At 48.3% G+C, this 26322-nt stretch overlaps 1 protein-coding gene across 4 annotated transcripts in view; it reads left to right on the top strand.

The window, feature by feature from the left end:
- Positions 1–26322, top strand: part of LOC126543030 (retinol dehydrogenase 11-like) — a 139184-nt gene that overhangs the window by 31908 nt on the left and 80954 nt on the right. For all 4 annotated transcript variants that reach the window (XM_050190178.3, XM_055077586.2, XM_050190177.3 and 1 more), the window contains exons 2-4: positions 8582–8781; positions 9294–9530; positions 20352–20444. In XM_050190178.3, the coding sequence (XP_050046135.1) occupies positions 8586–8781; positions 9294–9530; positions 20352–20444 (526 nt within the window). In that variant the 5' untranslated portion in view covers positions 8582–8585. The remainder of the gene's footprint in view (positions 1–8581; positions 8782–9293; positions 9531–20351; positions 20445–26322) is intronic.

Below are 26322 nucleotides of genomic sequence, written 5' to 3'. Positions count from 1 at the left end.
GAAGTATTTAGCATTGCAGAGCCGATCCAATGCGTCGTCTATCCGTCGGAGGGGGTATACGTCTTTCTTCGTGATTTTGTTCAGTCGACGATAATCCACGCAGAAACGTAGGGTTCCGTCCTTTTTCTTCACTAAAACAACTGGAGACGCGCACGGGCTTTTCGATGGCCGGATGATGTCGTCGCGCAACATTTCCTCGACTTGTTGTCTTATAGCTTCGCGTTCTCGCGTCGAAACTCGGTAAGGGCTCTGGCGGAGTGGTCGAGCGCACTCTTCGGTTATTATGCGATGCTTTGCGACTGGTGTTTGTCGAATCCTCGATGACGTCGAAAAGCAGTCTTTGTATCGTCGAAGCAGACTTCTGAGCTGTTGCTGCTTAATCACGGGGAGACTTGGATTTATGTCGAAGTCTGGCTCGGGAACTACGGTCGTCGGGGTAGATACGACAGAATCCGAGAGGACAAACGCGTCGCTGGTTTCCTGTATTTCCTCGATGAATGCGATCGTCGTGCCCTTGTTGGTGTGCTTGAACTCCTGGCTGAAGTTTGTCAGCAGCACTTTCGTGTTTCCTCCGTGCAGTCGAGCGATCCCTCTTGCGACGCAAATTTCACGGTCGAGCAGTAGATGTTGGTCGCCCTCGATGACGCCTTCTACGTCAGCGGGTCTTTCGGTGCCGACCGAAATAACGATGCTGCAGCGAGGCGGGATGCTCACTTGATCTTCGAGCACACTCAAGGCGTGGTGACTACGAGGGCTCTCCGACGGTATCGCTTGATCTTCCGACAGCGTTACTGACTGAGACTTCAGGTCGATGATTGCGCCGTGTTGGTTCAGGAAGTCCATGCCGAGAATGACGTCTCGTGAACACTGTTGCAGGATAACGAAGGTGGCAGGGTAAGTCCGGTCATGAATGGTAATTCTTGCCGTGCAGATTCCAGTCGGCGTAATGAGGTGTCCTCCAGCGGTCCGAATTGGGGGGCCCTCCCATGCAGTCTTAACCTTCCTCAACTGGGCGGCGATGTGTCCACTCATTACGGAGTAATCGGCCCTGTGTCGACTAAGGCAGTGACTGCGTGGCCGTCGAGAAGCACGTCGAGGTCGGTGGTTCTTCGTCTGGCGTTGCAGTTGGGTCTTGGCGTCGGATCACGGCTGCGTCGTGTTGAACTGAAGCTGGAACGTCGTGTCGTCAAGCCATCTTTCGTCGGTGTAGTCTTGGCTTCCTGACTTTGTCGGGACGGCGGCGTGTCGTCATTAGGTCGTCGAGATGGTTTCTTTGTCGTCTTCGTCGGCGGCGGAGGATCTTCGTCAGTTCGACGAACAGCAACCGCACCTCCATCGGTTGCTGCTTTTAGTTTTCCGGATATGGGCTCGCAGAGCGGCCCCGGGCTGGGCCGGTGTATGGTCGGCGCTGCGGCGACAGGTAGCGGCCTGGTGACGGCGAACGGGACGGTCGTCGAGGGCTCCACTGAGTAGCGGCGAGGTAGTCGGCGATGTCACGAGGGCGTTCACCTTCCCTCGGGCGCTGTGCGTTCACGGCGAAGCCTCGCAATCCCAGGTCGCGGTATGGGCATCGGCGGTATACATGGCCGGCTTCGCCGCAGTGGTAGCAGAGCGGGCGGTGGTCAGGAGCGCGCCAAATGCCCGTCTTCCTCGCGTAGGTGCGCTGGGCGACGGGTGGTCGTGCTGGCGGCGGCGGCGGCGGACGACGGAATTGCGGCGTGACAGGGCCCTGCCGCGGTCGCGGAGGGGGACCTTGACGGCGTGCGACGGCGGCGTAGGTCATCGCTTGCGGCTCAGGCTGCGGCGATTCAGGGGCTACTCCAAGTTGTTGTTGGAGTTCCTGACGCACGGCGTCGGCAATCGTAGCCACTTGAGGCTGTGATGATGGGAACAGCTTTTGTAGCTCCTCCCTCACGACAGCTCGGATAGTCTCGCGTAGGTCGTCGGTGGCCAGTGATTGAACCCCGGCGTAGTTTGTCGAGTTCGTGCGGCGGTCGAATTGCCGGTTTCGCATCTCTAGTGTCTTCTCGATGCTGGTGGCCTCGCGAAGAAACTCGTCGACAGTCTTCGGTGGGCTTCGTACCATCCCGGCAAAAAGTTCCTCCTTTACACCACGCATGAGTAGGCGGACTTTCTTTTCCTCGGACATTTCCGAGTCGGCGTGGCGGAATAGGCGGCTCATTTCTTCTGTAAAAATCGCGGTGGTCTCATTTGGTAGTTGCACCCGGGTTTCTAATAGCGCTTGGGCTCGTTCTCGGCGTACAACGCTTGCGAACGTCTGCAAGAAGCCGCTTCGGAATAGCTCCCAGGTCGTCAAGGTGGCTTCTCGGTTCTCGAACCACGTCCTGGCAGCGTCTTCCAATGCGAAGAAGACATGTCGCAGTTTGTCGTCGCTGTTCCACTTGTTAAAAGCAGCGACCCTCTCGTATGTCTCAAGCCAGCTTTCCGGGTCCTCGAACGTTGAACCGCGGAACGTCGGAGGCTCCCTGGGCTGCTGCAGCACGATGGGAGATGCTGGGGCTGCCATTGGGGTGGACTTGGTGGTGATCTTCCTGGTTTCAGGCAAAAGTCCGTGCTCCGGGGGCAGTTGTTGAAGACGGCGGCTTGCTCGATGGTCCGGGACTACGTTGGTGCTGTCTTTGCGGTCCGGGCTTGGATCACGGTTTGTCGGGGGCGTCCGGTACATGAAAGAAAAGCACCTCCACCAGATGTCACGTGGTGGTGACGTTAAGAACACAGTAGCGATATTGTGAAAGGCAAAAACTAACTTTTATTGGGCGAACCTGTGCCCACAAGAACAGGCTACACTTATAGCACAACGATAGCGGCGAACAAGGTCGGCGTTCGTCGGAAATCTGATCAGCGGGTCAAGCGCGTCGGCTTTTATACAGCAGTCATCGAATGTTCCAGACTAATCCTTCGGACCCGCGTGCCTTCCACAAAGTTCTACACCATTCGCGTTACGCGATGAAATCAGATAACACAAGGTTCTGCGACAACAGACAGCCGGATGGAAGCATCGATAACTTTCCAGAAAATTCGGATACATGCAGGCGCATCCAGCGCTGTGCGATTACATTTGTTAGGCGGCGAAACGTGGTCGCCCGATAAAGATAAGTACACGCGTCAATATATTATACAGAAATCAAGAATGATGCAACAAGCTCTCCACAACATTGCAGACTTTCTTAGCCAGTCTGGCATCTCATTTTCTGATAAGTCAGCTTTCCTCTATTCAGCACATTCAAAATCAGGCTATCCGCATTATAACGCGAAGCCATTTTTTCTCTAACGCCTCTTCACAACTGCGTACAAACCGCAATCTTCAAGTTACTGATTTGTTTAACTATCATTTAGCGATATTATTTTTCAAATTACTAACTCAACAAGTTTCTTACAACTTTGTTAATTCTGATCTCCTTTTCAATCCCAATAACACAAGGTTTGCGGCACAAGGAAATTTCTTGTTGCCTTTATGTCATACTAATTACGGAAAGATGGCTTCCTCTTTTTGCGCGCTTAAACTTTGGAACAGTCTTCCATATTCCATTAAGTTGTCAACTACTTTGTACTCTTTCAAATATGAACTCAAGAATTATTTGCTGTCTGATTAATTTCCTACAATGTTATTTTGCTCTTTAGAAGCTGTGGAATTACCATTGATTGTGCATCTTTCCTCTTCCTTTTGTCTTTTATGTGTGTCGTCACTCAGTTTCTTGGTTATATTTTGCTTATTTCATGATTTGTTTCTCTGCTCTGTATTCCGCTTTATTTTTTTGTATAACTTCTAATCCAAGGGTCCCGGTGCAGTCTCTGACTTTGGGACCCTTGTCTGTATACCATATTTTGTAACAAATTGTTATGAACGAATAATAAACTGAAACTGAAACTGACACATCGATGCTGGAAATAAGACCAAAATCAAGAAATACCCCATATTGCACGTTGTGCTTCACATAGCTAGTCAAATGTATCCGCAAGTCAACATCTACGAATCTTCAGCTAGCATAAGACTAAGATGGCAGAGCCAGCACGCGGGCGAAATAATTATGCCTTCCGTGGACAGATATTTTACACCTGGGGAAGAGAATAATCTCAAAGTGATCGGGGGTGGACGAGCGGATGCTATGAAAGATCGCAGATGCTGTACTTGTGTCTAAGGTATTGTATGGTATGAATTACCAGGAACGCACGAAAAAGACAACTCATCAAATACAGGCGTCGGGTACTCACAGGTCTTTCCAACTTTACCTAGCTTGAAGACCTCTGCGAGAAAGAGCAAATGAACAAGCACCTAGACAGGGAAGAGTTGCAGCCTGCGGCACAATTTCTTTGCCTCAAGAGCTCGTAACCTGGTCGCAAGATACTACGCCAGCTAGCATATGAGCCACAAAGACGACCACCCCTCCTTTCAGAAGCACAACCTCAGGAGCACCTGAACTTGAAACACAACAGGCCCATACCGTGCAATATGGGGGTAAACAATTAAGCCACGAGACTATATGCAACTGCCAAACACACAGAAGCGGTTGTTAATCATGAAAACACAAACATACATCATGCACATATAGTAGACTGATGTGGCAATAACAGTGTAACAGTAGTATGACACTACATAGAATTAAATACACAACCAGAAAAGCTGAACTGAGAGTAATCAAAGCAACTTTTGCAGCGCAAATTTGCAGACTACGACATCCTGCATGCCTGCATGTATTCCGCAGGAACTATCAGGGCCTACACATCACACAACATTGTCACGAAAATCAGGGGATTGCCATGCGACTTCCAAGCACATGGCCAAGAAATTAAATTACACGCTACATAGCCGTGCAGAATTCCAAGACACAAGTGGGCTCACGAGCCGAACGCAAGAACTGAAAGCTGAACGAGTTGGAATGTATTCACTATTAATTACAGCGCAAAAAATAGACAGCAGACAAGATCAAAGTACTCTATGTGATTTACTGCGTTCTTGTCTATTTTGTTTCTGTTGCGCTGTAATTAATGAATTTATGACGCTGCACAGGAGAACGATGATATCAAGGCGCACACACACACACACACACACACACACACACACACACACACACACACACACACACACACACACACACACACACACACACACACACACACACACACACACACACACACACACACACACGCACGCACGCACGCACGCGCACGCACGCACACGCACGCACGCGCACGCACGCACGCACGCACGCACAAAAGAGGCCTGTAAACACTGCGGGGCTCCCGCCTGGCGGGCAGACAATCGAAATGGTCGTGGCGAATTAGGAAGTCATGCTTCATTTCGACGAGGCATGGTGAGAGAAGGTCGGGTGAAATCCCTTTGTGCACGTGGTGCCAGACGCCAACCCTAACAACCCAGATAATTTGGTCTTACTGTGCGGCTCCTGTAGCATTATGACATCAGGATGTTCCTTGTTAATTAGGTATTGATGTAAGTTGGATCTTTTTCTACTGTATCCGCGACAATTCCATTGCCAGATAGTGTAATGGTCGTGTCGATCCATGGTGGAAGTTACAGTTTCCCGGTTGCCTCCACCGTAGGTGTCGAGGGTTTATTATATGGTATACTGGTTGTTTTGATGGGGCTGCCTCCACTGGTTTGTAGTCCCCATGTCTTCATACGAGATTCAATATCGGTAAATTTTGTAGCGATTGTGTTAATATGTTGTATTTGCGTCATAACCGCCTGTGTAACTTGCTGGGTAATTTGCGTGCCTAGGTCTTTAAAGCGTGTATCTGTGATGTCTAGTTTCTTTTCTAGAATGTCAATTTTGCTTTCGAGTTCATTCTGTCCTTTCTCAAGAGGTTCAACGGACTTTGTCTTTTTAACTGTGACCGTCTCGTTATCGTCTGTGGTTTGCGTTTGGCTGGCGTGTTAGCCTCTTCCATTTCTGCCTCTTTTTCCTCAATACTATCTAGTGTGATAACCCACCCGTTTTTAGGAGTGATGTTTTCTTTCCGCAGTCTACTGTTTTCTTCTTCTAGAGCGACAATCCGCTGATGATGTTCTAGCATAATTTGTTTCATCATTGCTAGATTTTTTCTAACTCTCCATTTCTAATGTTAGGTGCTGCCTCTGCCCCCGCGCGCGCCCCGGAAGCTACGTCAGCCCAGCTCACCTGTGATGGGGGTTCGGTGGCGTGGTCGCCGGTAGTGCCCTTGCTGTTGCCTGGGGTGGCTTGATTGGGTTGCCATTGCGGGGTCGGGAGCTTTACCATTATCGGCAAACTTGAAAGCGTTTTTAAATTACAAAAGACGCCTACTGTTTGCGCCTAATAAAGACATGTCAATAATATTATAATGTGCATGTTTTATTCATTACATTAAAGGAATTATGCGGCTTGTGCCACAAAACCTGGCAGCAAGCAACCCTGGGCGTCGCACCAGTGGCATTGTTGAAATCGCCATCACGTGAATTCGGCCCTCTAAATATCGCATTGCAACGCGTGCGACTGCACCGATTTTCGTCGCTCCAGTCGCAGCGTGAGAAACAGCCAGAACAATGTCACCGGGAAGGTGCTTCCATTGTTCTGGTATCGCTTGCAACAGGTGGTCAGAGGACAGCAATTCCAAGGACATCTTCGAGAGGTTTACCTCTAGACGGCCCAAAATATATCCAATGTCGCGTCAGCACCCTTCGCGTGCCATTCAAGTCGCATTACCATTCAAAAGGCGTGCCTTGTCTTTGTAAGCGACCTGCATAACGACAAGAACACTTTGTTAGAGAGAATACCATTACGTTGCTCGAGAACAAAACAGCTGTTGTTTTCTGGGCGCCATGAGCTTGTGACAAAACAAAGGAAAAGAAACCCTTAGGCAACCACATTAAGCCGTACGTCATGGTGATTTTGATGTCAACGTTATGTCACGTGAAGTCTTTGCATACATGGGACAGCTTCTTCGTCATCGGGGTCTTTTTTTTCTTTATTCTTTTCTTGGGCCACTCTAAGCGCGTGACCGTGTGGGTAATGCGTTCTGAGGAAAGGCACACAGCACATACCGCGTCCTTCATTTGACACTGGTAGTAGAGCCGCTTACGAAGACCACACCGCCTCTGTCATTTTCCTGAACGATCTTTTCTTCGACAATGTTATCACGTACACGCCTTCGTTCCTGTCATTCTGGTACCTCAACTTAAATTTCGTTACTCTGTGCAATAGGAGCTCGGAACTGCCACTTTCAAGTAGCGGAGGCTCATGTTACAAGCATAATTACGCGGTATACATGTTGCAAAATGTCATAAAATACTGCAAACTGCATAGTCCAAAGGTTCCAATCCGGTGATGGTTATGAGAACAGCGCCAGGTTGGAGATGCGTGAGGGACGACTTCCTCCAAAAGGCAGCTGCGGAATACACAGAAACAGCTGTGCAGGGTGTAGACTCCGCCACGTCAGAGGCGTGGAAGTAGATAACTGATGTGAATTGCAGAATCGGTTCTAATTTCCATATTTCTTTACAATAAAGTGTTCTAGTTCACATAGTTCGCAATTTGTCTGCCTATAACGTTCCGTATTGCCTTCGCAGAGAACAATTTTACCCAAGTGCCATGCGCGACGCAGCCGAGCTTGAAAGCTGAACCTGCTGTATATTACAGCAAAACTGTTTATGGCTAGGGTTCCGTGCATTTTACGTGTCCGTCCACAAATCTGTGCGAGCAAAACTATCATCATCAGCAGCAATGGCTCGTGCCTCAGCTCGCGTGTTGGTCGTCTTCTTCCCCAGCTGGCTCCGTTGCCGCTCATCATGCCAGCGTTACCATACTGGCCCCCCCTCTGCAAATGCGCGGACAGCACTGGCACGGCACAGTTGGTGCGGTGATTTCGTTATGAAATGCTGAATGCTGAAAGATGAATGCTGAAATAAAGGAATGAATGAATGAAATTCTTTGCCTCAGTATGTTGCGAAACGACAACACGAATGTGTATAAGGAATGTATAACCCGAATGAACGCGGATGTAAAAAAATAATTGTTTGTGCGTATCTTTCGTCACGATGACCACCAATCAAAACAATAAATGTGTTCGTACCTTTGTTCAAAATTCTGTGTCACCTCTTAGTCGTGTGCTACATAGCTTCGTCGGTGATCTATCTTCACAAAGTTGAATGTCGCACGAATTTTCTTTCTAGTTTTGCTCCTTTCCAACATCTTTCTCGAGAGCAATTTTGTCATTCTGGAGATATTGCTTTATGAATGCCGCTAGAACGTGGCAATTTCTCACGGTAAGCCTTTGCGACTTTAGGCACGCCAGATTTCTCTACGTGGTTATTCTGTTTTCTGCATATTGCAATTGTTATGTACTGCCTGAACAAGCTCCTTATCAAGCCACTTTAAGAGGCATTCGGGCTCATACTGTGCGCAGTTATTCATGCATTGCCAAGACGCAAATGCCAGTTCCTTGCTGTGGGCGCGCGCGAAATTCACAAATTCGGTGGACGTTGATGCGCGCATGCTTTGCGTGTATAGCAAAGCTGGGTTTCCCCCACCACTTGCCATGCGAGCGGGGGTCATCGCACGATCACGGCGGCCTCTCTGACACGCAGGCTCATGGCTGGTCCAGTGGAAGATGTCGCGGCAGCCGAGAAGGACGCGTTGCTGCCGCTGTGGACTGTGCTGGGCATCGTGACTGGGGCACTGCTGATCTCACTGCTTGTCAAGTTATACACGGTGCTGACCGTCGGCAAATGCTCCTCCAACGTCGACATGGCAGGAAAGACAGTCATCATAACTGGAGCCAACACAGGTCCGCATCCACCGGGAAATTGATACTTGTGGTCAAGGGATTTCCACTGCCTTTTAAAACGTACCGGCGTATTAGAGGGAAAACCGAACTCAATAAGAATAATTAGAATGTTTTAGTTTCTCGGAGAAACAGGGCATCACCGCTGTACATGGGTGCATAGCAAACACATTTAGGAGTTGCTTTGTATTTGCATCTGATAATATAGATCAGGGGTCGAATTCAAAAGACAAATTCACAGATTTTCGAGTAAGGCAATTCGAAGTAAGTGCACTCACAAAAACGAAAATAGCGTTGTGAGAGCTAGTTCATTATTGTATAGCAATAATATTCACCCTATACGTATTATTTTACCTCTCTCTCACACGCATACACGTACATGCGTGCGTGTGTCCACGCCCATCTGTGCTAGGGATAGATCGCAAATAAAGAAGTCTCCTTAACACAGAATGCAAATGTCAAATGACAGCTGTCAAAAGACTCTCGGAAATCCTTCGCCAACTTTTATTTCGCAGGCATCGGCAAGGAGACCGCGCGCGAGCTTGCGCGGCGAAACGCGCGAGTCATTCTGGCTTGCCGTAACCCTGTCAAAGCCAAGGAGGCCGCGGATGACATCCACGCCTCGACGGGCCGTAGCGTGGTGCTCATGCAGCTCGACCTCTGCTCTCTGAACTCGGTGCGGCAGTTCGCCCGCCACGTGCTCGCCACGGAGCCACGTCTGGACGTCCTCATCCTCAACGCCGGCATGATGTGTGAGTTACCTACGGCTGCCTCGCGCAAGCTTTGACGCGCAAGTACTGCGGCGGGATCAAGTCGGAGGTCACCGAGCTGGGAGAGTGAAGCGAGCACCAGAGGGGGAGGGCGCTTGGGGTGGAAAGGGGTGGGGAGCGCTCGCCGCAGAAGGTGAGTATAAGGTGAGGAGCACGTTGAGGAGGAGGAAAGAAGGAGGCGGAGCGTCGCGCAGGAGGATGGTAGGCGGAAGCGTGGCAGTTTAGGCGAGTTGGTATGTCATGACTATTTTAGGCTTGTAGCGCAGCTCAGGAAGAGCAAAAAAGGAAGAAGGAAGGGGTAATCAAAGGGAACGGAAAACAGAGTGAGCGCTAGCTTCACCTCCCATTGCAGTTGCTACGCGTTCTAATGGCTGTACCGGGTTCGTCTGTTGATCGAGAGGCCGAGCGACAAGGAGGGAGAAACAACGCAAGCGCCGGCAGGCCGAGCGCGAGTCGACAGACCCCGAAGTAGTCGGGAAGCGCAAGGCACGAGACTCCCGAAGAACGTGCTAGGCGGCAACGCAGCTGTGTCGGGCAAGACAGCATAACTTAGAAACCCATACGCGTAACCCGCGTTCACGAAGCGAAACGTCACTATAATTTTTCCACAGGCGTTAGCGCCGTGGTGACAGCCAGCAACTGTGTAAAATTTCGCAGCTACGCATCACAGGCAGTGAATAGTTTGATTTGATTTCGTTTGTGAGGAAGCAGCGCAACTGAATCCCTTCCTGCCTGATTGGGTCATCTGCTTGTAGTATCTGTAGCATTTCCTTTACCATGGTAACCATGCATGGTTCTGTCTATGTCTTACTGGGGTGTTCTTGAGCTCTGTGCTGTTTTTAATTTACCATGCTTTGTCCATATTAATTTCACAACTTCGTCTTCTTTTTTTTGTTCACAATAAAAACAATATTTGTCGGTGTCTGTGTTTTCTTTCTGCTATTTATGTAACTGATTTAAGAGCTTACTGCAGTAGGTTGTATTTCTGCCACCCGCCGTGGTTTCTTAGTGGCTATGGTGTTGGGCTGCTCAGCACGAGGTCGCGGGATTGAATCCCGGCCACGGTGGCCGCGTTTCGATGGGGACGAAAACATCCGTATACTTAGATTTAGGTGCACGTTAAAGAACTCCAGGTGGTCTAAATCTTTGGAGTCCTCCACTACGGCGTGCCTCATAATCAGAAATTGGTTCTGGCACGTAAAACCCATTGATTTTTTTTATTCTTCTTATTTGTGTACACCCCCCTGCTCATGTAAAATCCCTCCCACAGGGGTATTTCAGGTATAGTAAATAAATAAATGAATGAATAAATTAATTAATTGATGCTCATACACGTGTGAAGATTGGCTAGTAATCGGGTTGTGTTTTCAAGTGCATTTCAATACGTAGCCAGAACGAAGGATGATTTACATTGATTGCTAATCGACAGACCACCATTGTAATTTCTAAGTAGCGTTTTGTTAAGTATAAGCAATGAAATGAGCCAATTGGCGCACGTTCCTGATTACATTGCACAGAGCTTTAAGCTGGCCTATTCAATCGAACCCATAGAATTGGACCTATCCAACTGAAGTGTACCTTTCTTGTGAGCCGCTTCAGCTCTGACTGCTGACTCGACATGCACACTATCCCTCGTCTTCAATTCACACCCGCCGTGGTTGCTCAGCCGCTATGGTGTTAGGCTGCTCAGCACGAGGTCGCGGGATCGAATCCCGGCCATGGCGGCCGCATTTCGATGGAGGCGAAATGCGAAAACACCCGTGTACTTAGATTTAGGCGCACGTTATAGATCCCCAGGTGGTCGAAATTTCCGGAGTCCTGCACTACGGCGTGCCTCAGAATCAGAAGTGGTTTTGGCACGTAAACCCCATAATTTCATTTTTTTCTTCAATTCACGGAAACCGGCCAAGCTGCTCCTACTCAACATTGTTTCGTGGCTTTCGCGCAAAGAATACGATCGAATCAAGTGTCAGTCAGCACAGAACCCCGTTGCTTTATTTGCTCAACTATTTATGACTTGGGGGTAGGAGAGGGAACACGTTCAGATAGCTTTCGAGGGCATGTTTGTTCCATTGTTAGTGGGCATGCGCAATAATGCTGAGTTGAAAAGATGTTAACATTGCGCTTGCCTTTATAAAACACGATACATCCTCGTTTCTGTACAAACACCAAAATGAAAATACCGTATTATCGAACGGAATTGCGAGGGGGTTACGAACATTGCTTAAAATTGCTGCCGTATTGGAGGCGCTGTGGAGGTCTTTTTTGCCGTGTTGATCTCCTCAAAAGCGGACTTGTCTCACTTGATATCAGTGCACATGCGGTTGACGACGTATGTTGGCTTACAATGCCGTTGTTATCGCTTTCGTCGTCCGTGAAATCTTCGGTAGATAACTACATGTTGAATGGTTCGGCTGTCGCAAGAAGGTGCTGCCGGTTCCGACGCAGCATTCTGCCGTCTTCTGTCTCTGCCTGCTCGGTAGGAACCTTGGTTGCTCTGCTGGCATCATTCTGGCTTTGGTATCCCATCGGTCTCCGAGCACTCGCACGACTTGTCCTTTCTGCAAAGGAGCCAGGGAGTGTCTCGGCTGTTCCGTCTGTTGATGCTTCCGCACAGACGTGCTGGGCACCTCCGAAAAAATTCGGCAATGGCGTTCGAAGCCGTCAACGAAATAGCAGTTCACCTGGCGATCTGCCGTCTTGCAGAGGACATGACCTGTAACTGAGCAATCCAAGCCAGAAGTCGTCTCTTTCTACGGTTGTTTTTTAAGGATTCTTTTAACCTTAATATCGCGCCCCCGCAAGCTCGGCTTCTATGCCATCGCGGCGAGGCATCTGTAAGTGCTCCCGCTTGAGACCTTAATTAATTTCCCTAGGATCCATGCATATACGCAGCTGACCGTCCTTCTTGACGATGACTAACGGACTTACCCAGTCTGTTGGCTCTCCAACCTTGGCAATGACGCCTGCCTTGAGCATCCGGTCGAGTTCAGCCCGCAGTGGTTTCAGCAGCGCCAGGGGTACTCGTCTAGTCATCTGGACCGTAGATACGGCCTCTTGTCGCAATACCATTTTGTCTAGCCGCGGAAGGCATCCGCTGCCGGTGAAGACATTGTTGTATTCCTGCATAAACTCTGTAGTTCCTTTTGTTTTTATTGCATCAACCGACCTGACGAAGAGCCCCAGGCGTTCGCATGCTTCGAGACCAATAATCGCGCGTCCCTTCTTTACAAGGAAGAAGTCGACTTCAGTCGCCGTCTTGCCGACTGTGACCTTCAATCTGGCTACACCGAAGTGCTTGATGATTCCTCCCACCATAGGAGCGTAGCACTGAATTACTTTCTCTTATTTGTGCAGCTCGCTGTAGTTCGCGGTACATACCATGCGGCAGAAGGTTGGCTTGTGCACCGGTGTCCACTTTCAAGTTGATGTGCTTGCTGCCGACTAGTCCTTGCTTTACCCAGTCACGATGCCTTTCGACAGTATCTACCGCTACGTCGAGAATCGTGAAGTCTTCGTCAGCAATGACTTCGCCCACTTGTCTGTTGCTCTTGCATTGTACTGCAAACTGGTTCTTGCCTCCGCATCTTTTACAGGTGCGTCCAAACGCCGGACAATTCCTCGAGCCGTGCTCCCGACCACACCTACTGCATTTAAATACTGCGGACGCACCAGTTTCATTTGGCCTTGCTTGGATACGGTCCACTTGGCGCTGTTCACGTGCCCAAAGTTGATTTTGTGCGTCTGGCAACTCGGTGGCTTTGCATACCTGCTCAGCTTTCGCCAGTATCAATTCCTGGTCCCATAGCAGCTTCTGGCGCACTTTGTCGTCAGTCGTTCCAAATACAATTTGGTCACGGATCATTGAATTTTCAATTACACCGAAGTTGCAAGATTTCGCCAGGTGCCTCAGGTCCCTTGCGAATGGCACAAAGGGCTCACCTTCTGCTTGGACTTGTCGTCGAAATACGTACCGCTCATGTGTTTCATTCACCTGCGCTGTGCAGTACTGAATAAAGGGAAAATCAGACATCCACCCGTTCGTAGCAATTGCTACAAAGGAAACCCATACGAGTTCCTCTAAAGACAAGCCTCATAGTTGAAGAAAAATTCTTCCTGGTCCGAGACTCGAACCCGGGACCACCGCCTTTCCGGGGCAGCCGCTCTACCATCTGAGCTAACCAGGGCTAGCAGATGGCAGGGCGAAGTCGAATTTGTCGACAACACGAAGCAAAGGCAAGTGTTTGACGTAGTAGTTCTGCGGAAACCTGCAATGTGGAGAGAAGTAATGAATAAAGGGAAAATCAGACATCCACCTGTTCGTAGCAATTGCTACAAAGGAAACCCATACGGGTTCCTCTAAAGAAAAGCGTCATAGTTGAAGAAAAATTGGTCCTGGTCCGGGACTCGAACCCGGGGCCACCGCCGTTCCGGGGCAGCCGCTCTACCATCTGAGCTAACCAGGCGGCTAGCAGATGGCAGGGCCAGGTCAAATTTGTTGACAACACGAAGCAAAGCCAAGTGTTTCACGTAGTAGTTCTGCGGAAACCTGCAAGGTGGAGAGAAGTAATGAATACTCATCTCATACTCAACTCATCAAATGCTCAACTCATCAAATTTATTGATAATGGTCGCATAGTCCACTCTTTCAGCGTCTTCAGTGAAAGTGAAGTTGTCGTAGATTTCCAACACATCATCGTCTCTCAAACTGAGCAGTAGGGCAGTCTTCGTGCTATCATCCCGAGGCTGCTAGGAAAAGCTCGAATTTTTGCTTAAGAAGTTTCCATCGTTTGGCAATGTCGCCACTCAGGCGTAACGGTTCAGGAGGCTTTAAGAATTCCATCACGGGTGGCCACGCACTTCTGATACCATGTTGCGTGCCGTTCGCGCAGAGAATGCAATCGAGTCAAGTGTCAGTCAACACAGAACCTCGTTGGTTTATTTTCTCAACTATTTATGCGTTGTGTGTAGAAGAGGAAACACGTGTAAGATAGCTTTCGGGGACATGTTTGTTGATTACATCGTTGCAATAATGCTGAGTTGAAAAGGTGTTAACATGATGCACTTGTCTTTATAAGACACGATACAAACATGTCTCACTACTCATAGGCATATAATGGCCTAAAACTTCTTACCTACCGTCATCTACCCGCTGCGGTGGCTTAGCGGCTATGGTGTTGCGCTGATATAAAAGCATGAGCACGCGGGAGAAAATATCGGCCGCGGCGGCCGCATTTCGTTAGGGGCAAATTGCAAGAACGCCCGTATCCCGTGCATTCTGGGCATGTTAAAGAACCTCAGGTGGGCAAATTAATTCGGAGTCCCCCACAATGGTGTAAAAGTCCAGAATTTAATTTACCGTCATCTCTGAAGCGCCACCACGGGCACTGCATAGGCCAATGGTGCCCCTTCACATACCTCGGATTTCGAGGAAGTCGCGTGTCCCTTCCACTGGCTTTGAACAACTCATCTTGGACCATTTGGCTGTGCTATACGATGGTTCTGTCGGTTCATGTTCCTCGACAGCGGCCTTTGTGATCCCTCACTTGGGCACGTCCCGCTAATACACATTGGATGACAAATAATCTTCAACAGCTGCAGAACTTCTTGCAATACCGAAAGCTGTCAACTTCATCTCCTGTCTGACACCGCGTACATAGACCGTACTTTCGGACGCAAAATCAGCACTGCAAGCCATTGATTCTTTCTAGATAAGAGGCCAGTATTATGTGCTAGCATTAGACGTTCTACAGATATTTCATCTTGCGCACAGGAACGGTCACTCAATTATCTTCCAATGGGTACGTTGTCGCTGTGGCTTGGTCGGCAACGAGCTAGCTGATACAGAAGCAGAAATCACTGTTTCTAAAGTCGTCGAGGTAAAGATTCCATACTCGCGAAGTGATGTCAACTTTCTCTTGACTGCGCTCTTACGAGATTGCTCAACAGACTATAATGGGACCAACTAGACCATCGCCACAGGCGCCTGTGGGACTCTGGCATGAATCGCCTGGCGCCGCCTTCACTCGACACTATTCACATCTTATCGGCCGTGTGCAGAGCCCGAGCTGTGAACGCCGCCAAGTGGGAAACAGAAGAGAGGCAGGGAGGCAGAGAGGCGTCCGGCTTGATGCCCTGCACTGTATGAGAGGGAGGGACGAAAAGAGAAAGGGAGAGCGCAATAGTGCACTGGAAAGTGCGCAATGATTCTATAAACGGTCGCAGGAACCTGACGACATAAGGTACTGCGATAACGCTCTCCTTGCTTTCTGTGGCATCGACACGCACGACCATGGTCCAAGGATCTTCATTTGCGAAAACTTGTCTACACAGTAGCCAGTTTAATGCTGTCCGGAGGACTTCACGCCCGATGTCGTACCGGCCACAAAGAAGGAAAATATGCTCATTAGTTCCTGTTGTTCCACAAGAGTCGCACATGAGCTTGTCACCCATAATGTTGATGAACGAGTAAATGTCAACCTGAGCTAAAGGCGACGCAACAGTGTCGCCACCTCAGAGCGGGACATTTCAGCTGGAGGTGTGGAGGTGACGTATGTAGATGAGATGTCGGATCATGGAAGGAACTTTGTGAAAATATTAGGGTAAAAATACTGTCACAATTTAGAATAGGTCAGCCGCAGAAGAGCTTAAGGTATTGATAACTGTTCCAACATTATAACAGATAATGGCGAATAGAACAACTCGTAAATAGGGAGTACATTACTTAGTAGGACGATTTTTGCTGCTTAGATTAGTGAGACTCACTCATCGCTTCCCAAAAGATCTGAGTAGGCACCAGGATTCCTAATTTATTTATTTATTTATTCAAAAGAACCTTACAGGCCCTATGGCAGGGCATAAAGTAAGGGGGGCATATTAAAGAGTAAAGGTATAAAGTACAAATTTCCAACAGGATCAGTGCTATAAAAGATTACTGTGTTACACAATATTGAAGGCACTAGGAATACAAAGCAATATCTGAAGGCACACGAACACTTGTTATTGTTAACAGAGCAAAGTAATACCGTTTATGAAAATGATATACAACATGGCAAAAATGCACGATAACGTACACTAGATTGGTTACTCGTGAACGGTATTAAATGGGAAAAGCATGAGTAACTGAGAGCGGAACGTGTCGGGATTAGATATGGAGGCTATATTATCGGGGAGGTCATTCCAGAGACGAATGGCACGTGGTAGTGCAGATGAAATAAATGCATTTGTTTTACCGTATATGCGCATGAAACTGAACTGATTATGTAATCTGCGTGAAAAAGAGTGGGGTGTTTGTAGTTGTAACCGGGTTCGTTTATTAGTGTAAATATATTTGTGGAATAAGCAGAGAAGAGCGATGTTGCGGCGGATATCTAAAGGCGGCAACAGTAGGTCTAGTTTAATTTGTGTAATGCTTGAGTTTATGCTGTAGTTACGGGATATGAACCGGGCTGCTCTGTTTTGTATCATTTCCGTCATATTTATTAGATAATTTTGATGAGGAGACCAAATTGGGGAGGCGAATTCTAACTGTGGCAAAATGAATGTTTGGAAAGAGAGTTTTCGAATGTTTGGCGGGGAATTTCGCAAGTTGCGTCGTAGATAGCCAAGAGAACGTGATGCTTTCGCGCATGTAGAAGTGATGTGTGGGGCCCATGAAAGATTATCTGTAAGAACAACACCAAGGTACTTATATGATGAAGTGTGGGTAAGCATAGTGTTATTAAGGTGATACGAATATTTAGAATTTAGACATTTTCGGCTGAAGCACATCACCTCGCACTTTGTAAAGTTTAGTGTCATGAGCCATTTGTTACACCAGTTAGCGATAAGGTTAAGATCTGCTTGAAGTTTCAAGTGATCGTCAGTCGTGTGAATAGGACGGTAGATTATGCAGTCATCGGCAAAAAGGCGCATGCAGGAAGTAATCTGGGTGGGTAAGTCGTTAATGTAGATTAAGAAGAGTAAGGGGCCGAGGACGCTGCCTTGTGGCACACCAGAGCTAACAGAAGAAGACGGGGAAGAGAAGTTGTTAACAACAGTAAACTGTTTTCGAAAAGAAAGAAAATTACGAATCCAGGATAATGTTAAAGAGTCAAGCCGTAGGGCAGATAATTTAGAAATTAGGCGACAGTGGGGCACGCGGTCAAAAGCTTTAGAAAAGTCAAGAAAGATACAGTCAGTTTGAAGGTTGCAGTCCATGTTAAAGTGCAAGTCAGTCGTTAGTTCAAACAATTGCGTGTTACAAGAAAATCCCTTCCTAAAACCATGCTGATTAGAAAAAAAGAAATTGTGAGCTTCTAGGTGGCTGTACACGTGGGAAGTGATTATGTGCTCGAGCATTTTGCAACATATGCAGGTTAAAGATATGGGCCGATAGTTGTCAGGTGTATGAACATCTCCAGATTTGTGAATTGGTATTATTTTTCCTATTAACCAATCAGTGGGTAACTTTCCAGATGCTAGGGATTGTTGAAAAATATGGCATAAGATCTTGCTTGAGGCAGTGATGGTGTTTTTTAAAATCTTAGAATTAATGTTGTCAATGCCGGCGGAAGTAGATATTTTGAGGTTACCAATGAGTAATTTAACGCCTTCAACAGTGATATCGATTGGTTCCATGTATGCGGCATCAAGTTCCGGAAAAGTTGGAACATTGGAAAAGTCCTCCTGAGTGAAAACAGATGAAAAAAACGTGTTGAATACGGTGGGGCAATCGGCGCTAGGAATAGGTATGTTTTCTGTTCCGTGCAAAGTTATGGTGTTAGTATCTCTTGTCGGAGATATGGTTTGCCAAAATTTTTTGGGATTGGAAGTTAGCAGCGATGGTAGGTCTTGAGAGTAATATTTATCTTTGGCGGAAGATATCGCTGAGCAGTAATTGTTTAAACTGTCTTTGTATATCTGCCAAGCCTCAGCAGTGCGCACGCGTTTAGCCCTGTTATAAGAACGCTTCTTTCTATTCCTTAGTTTGCGAAGAGACTTGTTGAACCAAGGGCTGGATTTGTCGTTAGTTATGGAGACTATCGGGACGTAACGGTCTACTAATGCTGTTAATTTGTCCCGGAAGAGCACCCAGTTGTCGTTTACGGATCGACAATGAAATGAAGGTAGTAGCACTTGGCAAAAAAATTCTTCTAGTTGGGAGTTAATCTCATCGTAATTTGCTCTGTTATAATCGCGAATTTGTTTAGTTGTTGTGCCAGACACGGGTTTCGGGATGCTAACAGCTAGTTGGATGAGGTTATGATCACTAAAGCCACTCATATTTGAAATGGAAGTAATTGTGTCAGGAGCGTTTGTGAAAACCAAGTCCAAGATATTGGAAGTGCGTGTAGGGGCCTTCACTATTTGGAACAGGTTAAAATCTAACGTTAGATTGATTAGTTCCAGAGACGCGTTACATGAAGATGACATATGTTCCCAGTCGATAAGCGGAAAATTGAAATCACCAAGAAGATAAACGTGGTTGGATGGACACAGCTGGAGCGCTTTAGTGACACTGTCCCGCAAGTCACTCAAAAAGGAATGGTTGCAATCTGGTGCCCGGTAACAGGCGCCAATTAGTACAGCACTGGAGGACATAGAAAAAAGCAGCCCACACAATCTCGAGAGATGAGCCTGAATCGATAAAATATGAATGAAGGGTTTTTTTAATGGCGATAAGTACACCCCCACCGCGCCTATTTATGCGGTCGTTTCTATAAATTTTGTAAAGATTATTTGTTGGCAGGATCTCATTGTCGTCGATATCTGGATTCAACCACGTCTCAGTTAGTACTATTATGTCAGAGTCACTATCGTCTAAAAAGCCACAAAGTGTATCGCGTTTAGGTAGCAAACTTCGGATGTTAGTGTAGGCCACTGAGAGCGAGAGAGCGGCTTGCGGCAAGAAAGGCAACTGATTATTTTGCGAGCTTGGGCTTGTGTCTAGCTATCTGGTAGATTGTTTTACTGAGTCGCTAGCGGTGTCGTAGACATATACTTGTTTGTCTATATAGAGCTTGTCGAGCACCAACTTAAAAGGCTTTTCAAGTGGCCTGGCAAAAGCTACCAGCTTTCTTCTAGCCACACGTGTTGATGGCGCGAAGTCTTCACCAATTGAAAACGTTGTCCCCCTAAGTTTACGTGCTGCGGACAGGATACTTTGCTTGTCCTTGAATGAACACAGTTTTGCGATTATAGGCCGTTTTTTTTCAGTAGAATATTTTCCTAGGCGATGAACCCGTTCGTACTGCATACTGGTTGTGGGAAGTTCGAGTTTTTCTTCGCAAAACTTCTTAATTTTTTCTTCAGACGTGGCCCAATCTTCTTTTTCGTCATCCTCGATCCCGAAAAATAATAAGTTCGATCGTCTTAATCTGTTTTCTGCATCGTCACATCTGTTTGTTATTCGCTGTAGCTGGCTTGAAATATCTTGCAGGGTATTCTGAGGGGGAAGCGCTTCAGTGGTAGCAGTTATGGTTCCACTACCTTCAAGTGCAGTGACTCTCGCTAAAAGTTTTTTGATTTCTTCGTTAGTAGCGGCTTGTTCGTCCTTGATGCCCTTAAATTCAAGCAGAACTGACTTCAGCCCAGATTCCAATTTTTCAATTGTCTCCAGGGCGGATTCGAAAGCAGCGGACTCAGTCTTGCTCATTGGGCCAGGGTTCGACTCAACATTATGATATTCTATATGATATGATATAAATGATATGCTTGTAGATTGCTTGCAATAAATGATATGCTTGTAGAAAACAGTTTTATGGTGCTCCTTCGTTAGCCGTATCCCACTTACAATGTTCCTCTCTTTATTTTTCTACACAGCGCCTCCGAATAGAGAGGAGACCGAGGATGGCTTCGAGGCCACTTTCCAAGCAAATCACCTCGGGCATTTCCTGCTCACACATCTTTTACTGGGTGAGTTCTCTACTCCCGTTATGTAATGTAGTAAAATTTGATATAATTATTAAATGCTAATATTTGTGCGAGTAACGGGTATCCTAAGTTTCGTAGAAGATATTACGAGCATATAAATCTGTATTTTTAATTGCCTTGAAAGTGGGAAGGCTATTGGTCTTTCCCTCGAATAATCCACTCGAACCAGAGGCCCTTCTGAAGCAGACGCCCTTAAAGCAAGTTAACCACAATTCAGAGCCGCACTATACTTGCCCACAAATCCAAACATTTTATACGAAAACCCACAAATAACTCGAGCGTCGCTATTCAAATACTGATACATTAGGCGGCCGCTGAACCAAACTAAATGTACTGCGACTCTTGTAACAGACAAACGCACAATTTCGGATCGCGTCCACAGGTATTATATGGAAGCGGGAAAACTCGGTTCAGTGTCATATTTGAAGCCAGTACACCTGTGTTACGTTGCAGCGGAATGTGGCGTCGGGAAAATTGTTGCACCATGCGACCCGACTTTGCGTATTGCACTCGCCGTTCGAGTAGACTTCTGGCTTCAAAGCACCACATGGCACAGCCATTTCAGCAAAAGCTGTAATTTAGCATCGCCCGCCCTCAATTCAAGCACCCCATCAAGTGTACTCTTCAGAGCCACGAGGCATGTGTACTTTGCGTTGTAGCAAGCTTGTGAGCCTTCTTTCGTAACTCTGCAGTTTTAGAAATTCCTCTCTGGATGTCTGAGAACTTCAGTCCATCTTCTGACTCGGACACATACAGGATGCTCGGTACGCATTCGCAAAACTTCTGCGCCATAAGTGCGGTCTGCGGTTAGCTATCTCAATGGAGACCGACATTACAACTTGCCTATCACTTTAGTGACTGGCGGGCGCCCAAACACCCGCGAATAAAAAACTGTTTCGGTGTATTGTGCTTTTTGCGATGACAGTATGGGGAAGGGGGGCGGGGGCAGATCAATACGGGCCGTTGTCGTTCTCCGATTTGCAACAGATGGCGATCCTGAAGGCGCTGCAAAACACGTCGGTGCTGACACGAATGCGCGACATGTGTCAGAGCAACGTCCTTAATGTGCATAGTCTTGATAGCGGTGCACAATATGCGCTGCTCGCAAGAGTTTCAAATCAAGAAAGAGAGAGAGAGAAGAAAGAGGAAAGGCTGGGAGGCCAACCAGAGGCGAAGATCCGGCTTGCTACCCTATGCTGTGGAGAGAGAGGAGGGGATGTAAAGTCACAGGAAAGTAGAGAGAGAGAGAGAGAAAGAGAGAGAAAAGGAGCACAGATACAATCACATTCGGTCACTGCCACCGCAAACAGTCACCGCACAACACCGTAACACTTGTGGCCCTGTAAACATCAGTTCATGTATAGCCGCTTGTCCAAGTCTGTTGTCTTTAAAAACTGCAACAGGGCCCTAGTCGACCTCCACTGCTATGGATTGTGATGTAGGCATTCTAAAGTGGCTTACTTTGTTAAAGGTCCTAGGTCAGGTGCGCTATCGCGATTGCGAGCGATCGTCTCTGAAAATTGTAGCCAGGATAGTCACAGGCGTTGAAGAGTCTCGTCGCTACCACAGTAATCACACGAGGCGTCGTCGGCCCATCCGATTCGGAAAGCAAAAATTGGAGGACGCTTAAGCTTCGCCTTCAAGAGAGGAACGCGATAGCGTTATCGCACCCTGTTCGCACCGCCTACAGAAACGCTCCACGCCAGCCAAACGTCGCGATCGGCACAGATAGCCGGGCCCCGACGCGCCATGAAGGCGGACGCGATCATGGAGCGAGTGGCGCGCCACGTGTCGGGGCCGCGCCGTACATTGCGAGGAGGGGGTCTTCTGTGTTTGCTGCAAGATGGCTCTGCGTGTGCGCAGAGCGCAGAAGAAATGTAGCGGAAACGTACTTCCCTACTCGTGAAACTGCGACTTCTGTAAGTTACATGGTCATAATTACCGATATACACCGCAGTATAACTTTCTACGGCACGTTCCTAAGGCAACACCGCATTCACTAGAGGCGTTTTTGTCCCGTTTTGAAGGAACGAACTCGAGGCTGAGTGGTAGCGTCTCCGTCTCACACTCCGGAGACCCTGGTTCGATTCCCACCAGCCCATCTTGCAAGATCTTTATTTATTTATGAAGTGCCTTCTGGGATATATCACTCACGGCCAACGCCGCCGACACCGACTCCGACGACACCAGCTTTTCTGCGACACGAGCTCCTTAACGCTATCGCGTTAAAAGGCGTTGTAAAGACCACTCCTAACCTGATTCGACAAAGCAAGGTAGCTTCGCGTTGGCAGAGTCCAGCTCGGATTTGAAGGCGGAGAGAAGAGCAGCCGGTTGCTTTGAACACTTCGTGCGTTCTGCATGAAGAACGGGATATTCCGGGTGAGCATTCGAAGTTTTCTAGCGGCATCTGTCGTTGGTAACTGTATCGACTCCTCTTTATCGCCTTCAAGAGCTGACCGAGCAGCGTTATCGGCGTGCTCGTTACCTATGACGCCGCAGTGGCTTGGAAGCCACTGAAATGTCACGTGGTGTCCTTTCTCAGCCAAGGCATAGCTTAGTTCTCTAATCTCTAATACCAGTTGTTCGTGTGGTCCGTGCCACAGGGCTGATAGTAAAGACTGCAGTGCTGCCTTCGAGTCACTGTATATGGACAACTTTCGAGAATGTTTTTGGCTGACGAGGAGAAGGCCAGCGCGAACACCTGCAAGTTCGACAGCCGTTGATTTCTTTGGATGACACGTCTTGAAACTGATGGTGGTGGCTCTCACTGGGAAAACCACTGGAGATGAATACTGGAGAGTTCCTGATACATCTGTATAAGAGAGAGAGAAAACAAGGGTAGGAAAGGCAGGGAGGTCAACCAGAACAGCATCCGGTTTGCTACCCTACACTGGGGGTGGGGGAAAGGGGAATAGAAAGAGGAAGAAAGGGAGAGAGGAAGCACTGAGTACGTGTGGGAGCGACACCATACACAAGGACACTATAAACGGTCTGTTAAGCCCGTGCACTTCAAGTACCGCACTAGTGCACGAATCGCTTTTCGAGCTAGTGACGGGTGTGGCCACGGTCCGAGTATCTTTGACTCGGTGAAACATCTCGAGTCCAGTCTGCGTAAAGTTGCCCGCAGAGGGAGGCGTTGGACATCGTAGCGAGGGCAGGTACACAATAGGTGCTCGATGGTCTCCTCGCACCCACAGGAGTCGCACATCGGGCTCTCGGCCATTCCCATACGGTAGGAGTATGCGTTCGTGAACGCCACTCCCAGCCACAAGCGACACAACAAGGTTGCTTCGCCGCGGGGAAGGCTAGATGGCAGTTGTAGCCGTAGCGTGGGGTCCAGTTTACGTAATCTGCAATTTAGGCCACTTGAAATCCAGAGATCTTGGGACTTCTTACGCGCAAGTTGGCGAAGTTCTCTGGCAGCGTCCGACCTCGCCAAAGGTGTTGGACGCGTCTTGGTATCTTCGTGGGCACACCGGGCAGCCTTGTCAGCTAGGTTGTTGCCGACGATGCCACAGTGAGCAGGAATCCACTGAAATATAATGTGGTGTCCACTTTCCAGAGCATGGTGGTGCAGTTCCCTGATTTCAGATGTCATTTGCTCGTAAGTTCTGGGACGTAATGCGGACTTGATGCTGTGAAGGGCTGCCTTTGAGTCACAAAATACGACCCATTTCTCTGTAGGCTCTTCGGTGATGTACATCATAGCGGCATGGAGAGCTGCAAGTTCTGCCGATGTAGATGTAGTCGTGTGCGACAATTTGAATTTAACTGTAACGTTCTTGGCTGGAACGACGAATGCGGCAGTTGAGCTGGTAGGTGAGGTGGAACCATCGGTATATATATGTATTTGGTGACAGCTCAGGTTTTTTTCTGATTCCTAGTATGGTGAGGTGCACTGCAGGTTGAGCCAAACACCATGTAGGAGTCGTTGCGTGCGGGGTGAAGCATGATGGAAGGCGCGTGTAATAATCCGATATCGTGATACAAATTGATGCTTGCGGCCTTTCTGACGGTAGTGTTGCAAGATGATGGGAACGGGCTCGGGCAAATGACTAATGTGCACTCTCTGCACTTCCGCAGCAACGTGCGTTTGTATTGGTTGGTCTCGGGCGATTGCAACAGTCGACACTCTTGATGAGCATCTAGGCAAACCAAGACAAGCCTGTGCGTCCGAGGTTGAATAGTTTGTAGAGCACGAAGATTTGTCCTGCAAGTGTTGGTTAGTACGGGCCAACTGTATCTCAAGAAGCCAAGAAAAAGAGTCCTGTAAAATTTCAAGTCTTTCCGCCCAGGAAATTGAAAAGCTGGGAGATTGCTGTCAGGCGCTGTTTCAAATAAATAAAGTATGGGCTCCACGAGAGACCTCTATCAATGATTATGCCCAGAAATTTGTGACTCTTACTCAAAATATTGTCACCCAGCTATTACAACTAAAACAGTTTGGCAAAATACAGATTCGCAAAGACGTCTGCCTTTAGCGATGGCTGGTCCTCGGAGAGCCCGCGCGCAACCACGAACTTCGTCCTTCTCGCCTTAAGGGTCCCGTGTCAACACGTGCAAACTTATTTCGCGTCAATATAACATGGGCCCCGGGACAAGAGGGTGTTACTATAATAACCTCCATGCAGTTCAGGCGGCTCGAGATTTCACTAATTGCCAAACTGCCCATGGCAACATCGTGGAGGTCCCGACACCCATCGATCCAAGTTATAAAGCAATCTTGAAATACAGCGAATTGAAAAGACTACCCAACACCGCATAGAAACTTTTCAGCATGGACTCTGCGACGTTAGGCACGCTCCAAACGGACACGTATACAAACCTCCATAAATGGCACATATAGTACCCACCAGCATACAAAGACATATGCACGCGTGGTGTGGAAGCACACCGACGCTCTACCACATCACATGAGAATGCGCAGCTCACATGGAACAGCAAGAAGAGAATAACACGAGATTGAGGTGGGGGGCATTGCTATCCAGCTCTGCCCTCGGAGACAAGTTCAGGCTGGTCCGGAGGGCAGAAAGGATGGCGTGGGCCAGCAGTGCCTTGGAATAGGGCACCGACCACACGGCGTTACCCCGTTTTAAGGGCAACGAAGTCCTTTCTGCAAAAAAAAGTTTCGTTCTTCTTCTTCTTCTCATAAGAAATGATCTGACCACTTATGGAGATGGCACAGGGTGTCATTGGTTTGCGAGCGAATGCCACAAGTGCACATTCGTCTGACGAGATTTCAAGACCTTGGTTGGGGAGGCACACAGCTGTCAAAGTAGCAGCTTCTGTTGCAATAGCAATTCTTTGTACACTCCAGGCGCGTATCTACTGTCGCCGTCGCCGTGAGGTTCCGTATAATGTCCAAGGGCGATAGCATCGTCGCGGCGTGCCATAGACCTCAGACTCTGCCCAGTGTTAAGAATGGCCGTACGGGCCAGCTTTCAGCCCGCTGCACATGTTCCAAGCCCACCAGGCAGGGAGCTCTTCCGAGAACTGCGGGCGGCCGGCAGCCACGTGGCGCGCGATCAACTCCGGAAATTGGTACTTGGCCGCACCACCCGAGACGGAGCACAGTTCTACGAAGCCCTCGGTCGTTGACTCCGGAGCCTTTGTGTGTATGGGCTCGAACTTGTGTGCATTAGGGTGGGTGAGCCATAGTGCGAGGCGGCGGCAAGTTTACAATGCTTGGACGAACCTTCCCGACCATTCCTGCTCCGTCCCCGCCGAACGATGACGTCGAACTATGACGTCAAGCGGAGAGCTTATAAGCAGCGTTTGCCGGCTGCTAGGGTGTGCTCGTGTCGTGATCGTTGTCGGGAGCTGAGTGCTCTTTCATACTAGAAATGTACTAGTGAGCTGT

This window comes from Dermacentor andersoni, chromosome 2, assembly GCF_023375885.2.
Source record: "Dermacentor andersoni chromosome 2, qqDerAnde1_hic_scaffold, whole genome shotgun sequence".
Taxonomy (NCBI): domain Eukaryota; kingdom Metazoa; phylum Arthropoda; class Arachnida; order Ixodida; family Ixodidae; genus Dermacentor; species Dermacentor andersoni.
Note: the sequence above shows the minus strand (reverse complement) of the source record. Positions and strands in the feature narration are given on the sequence as shown.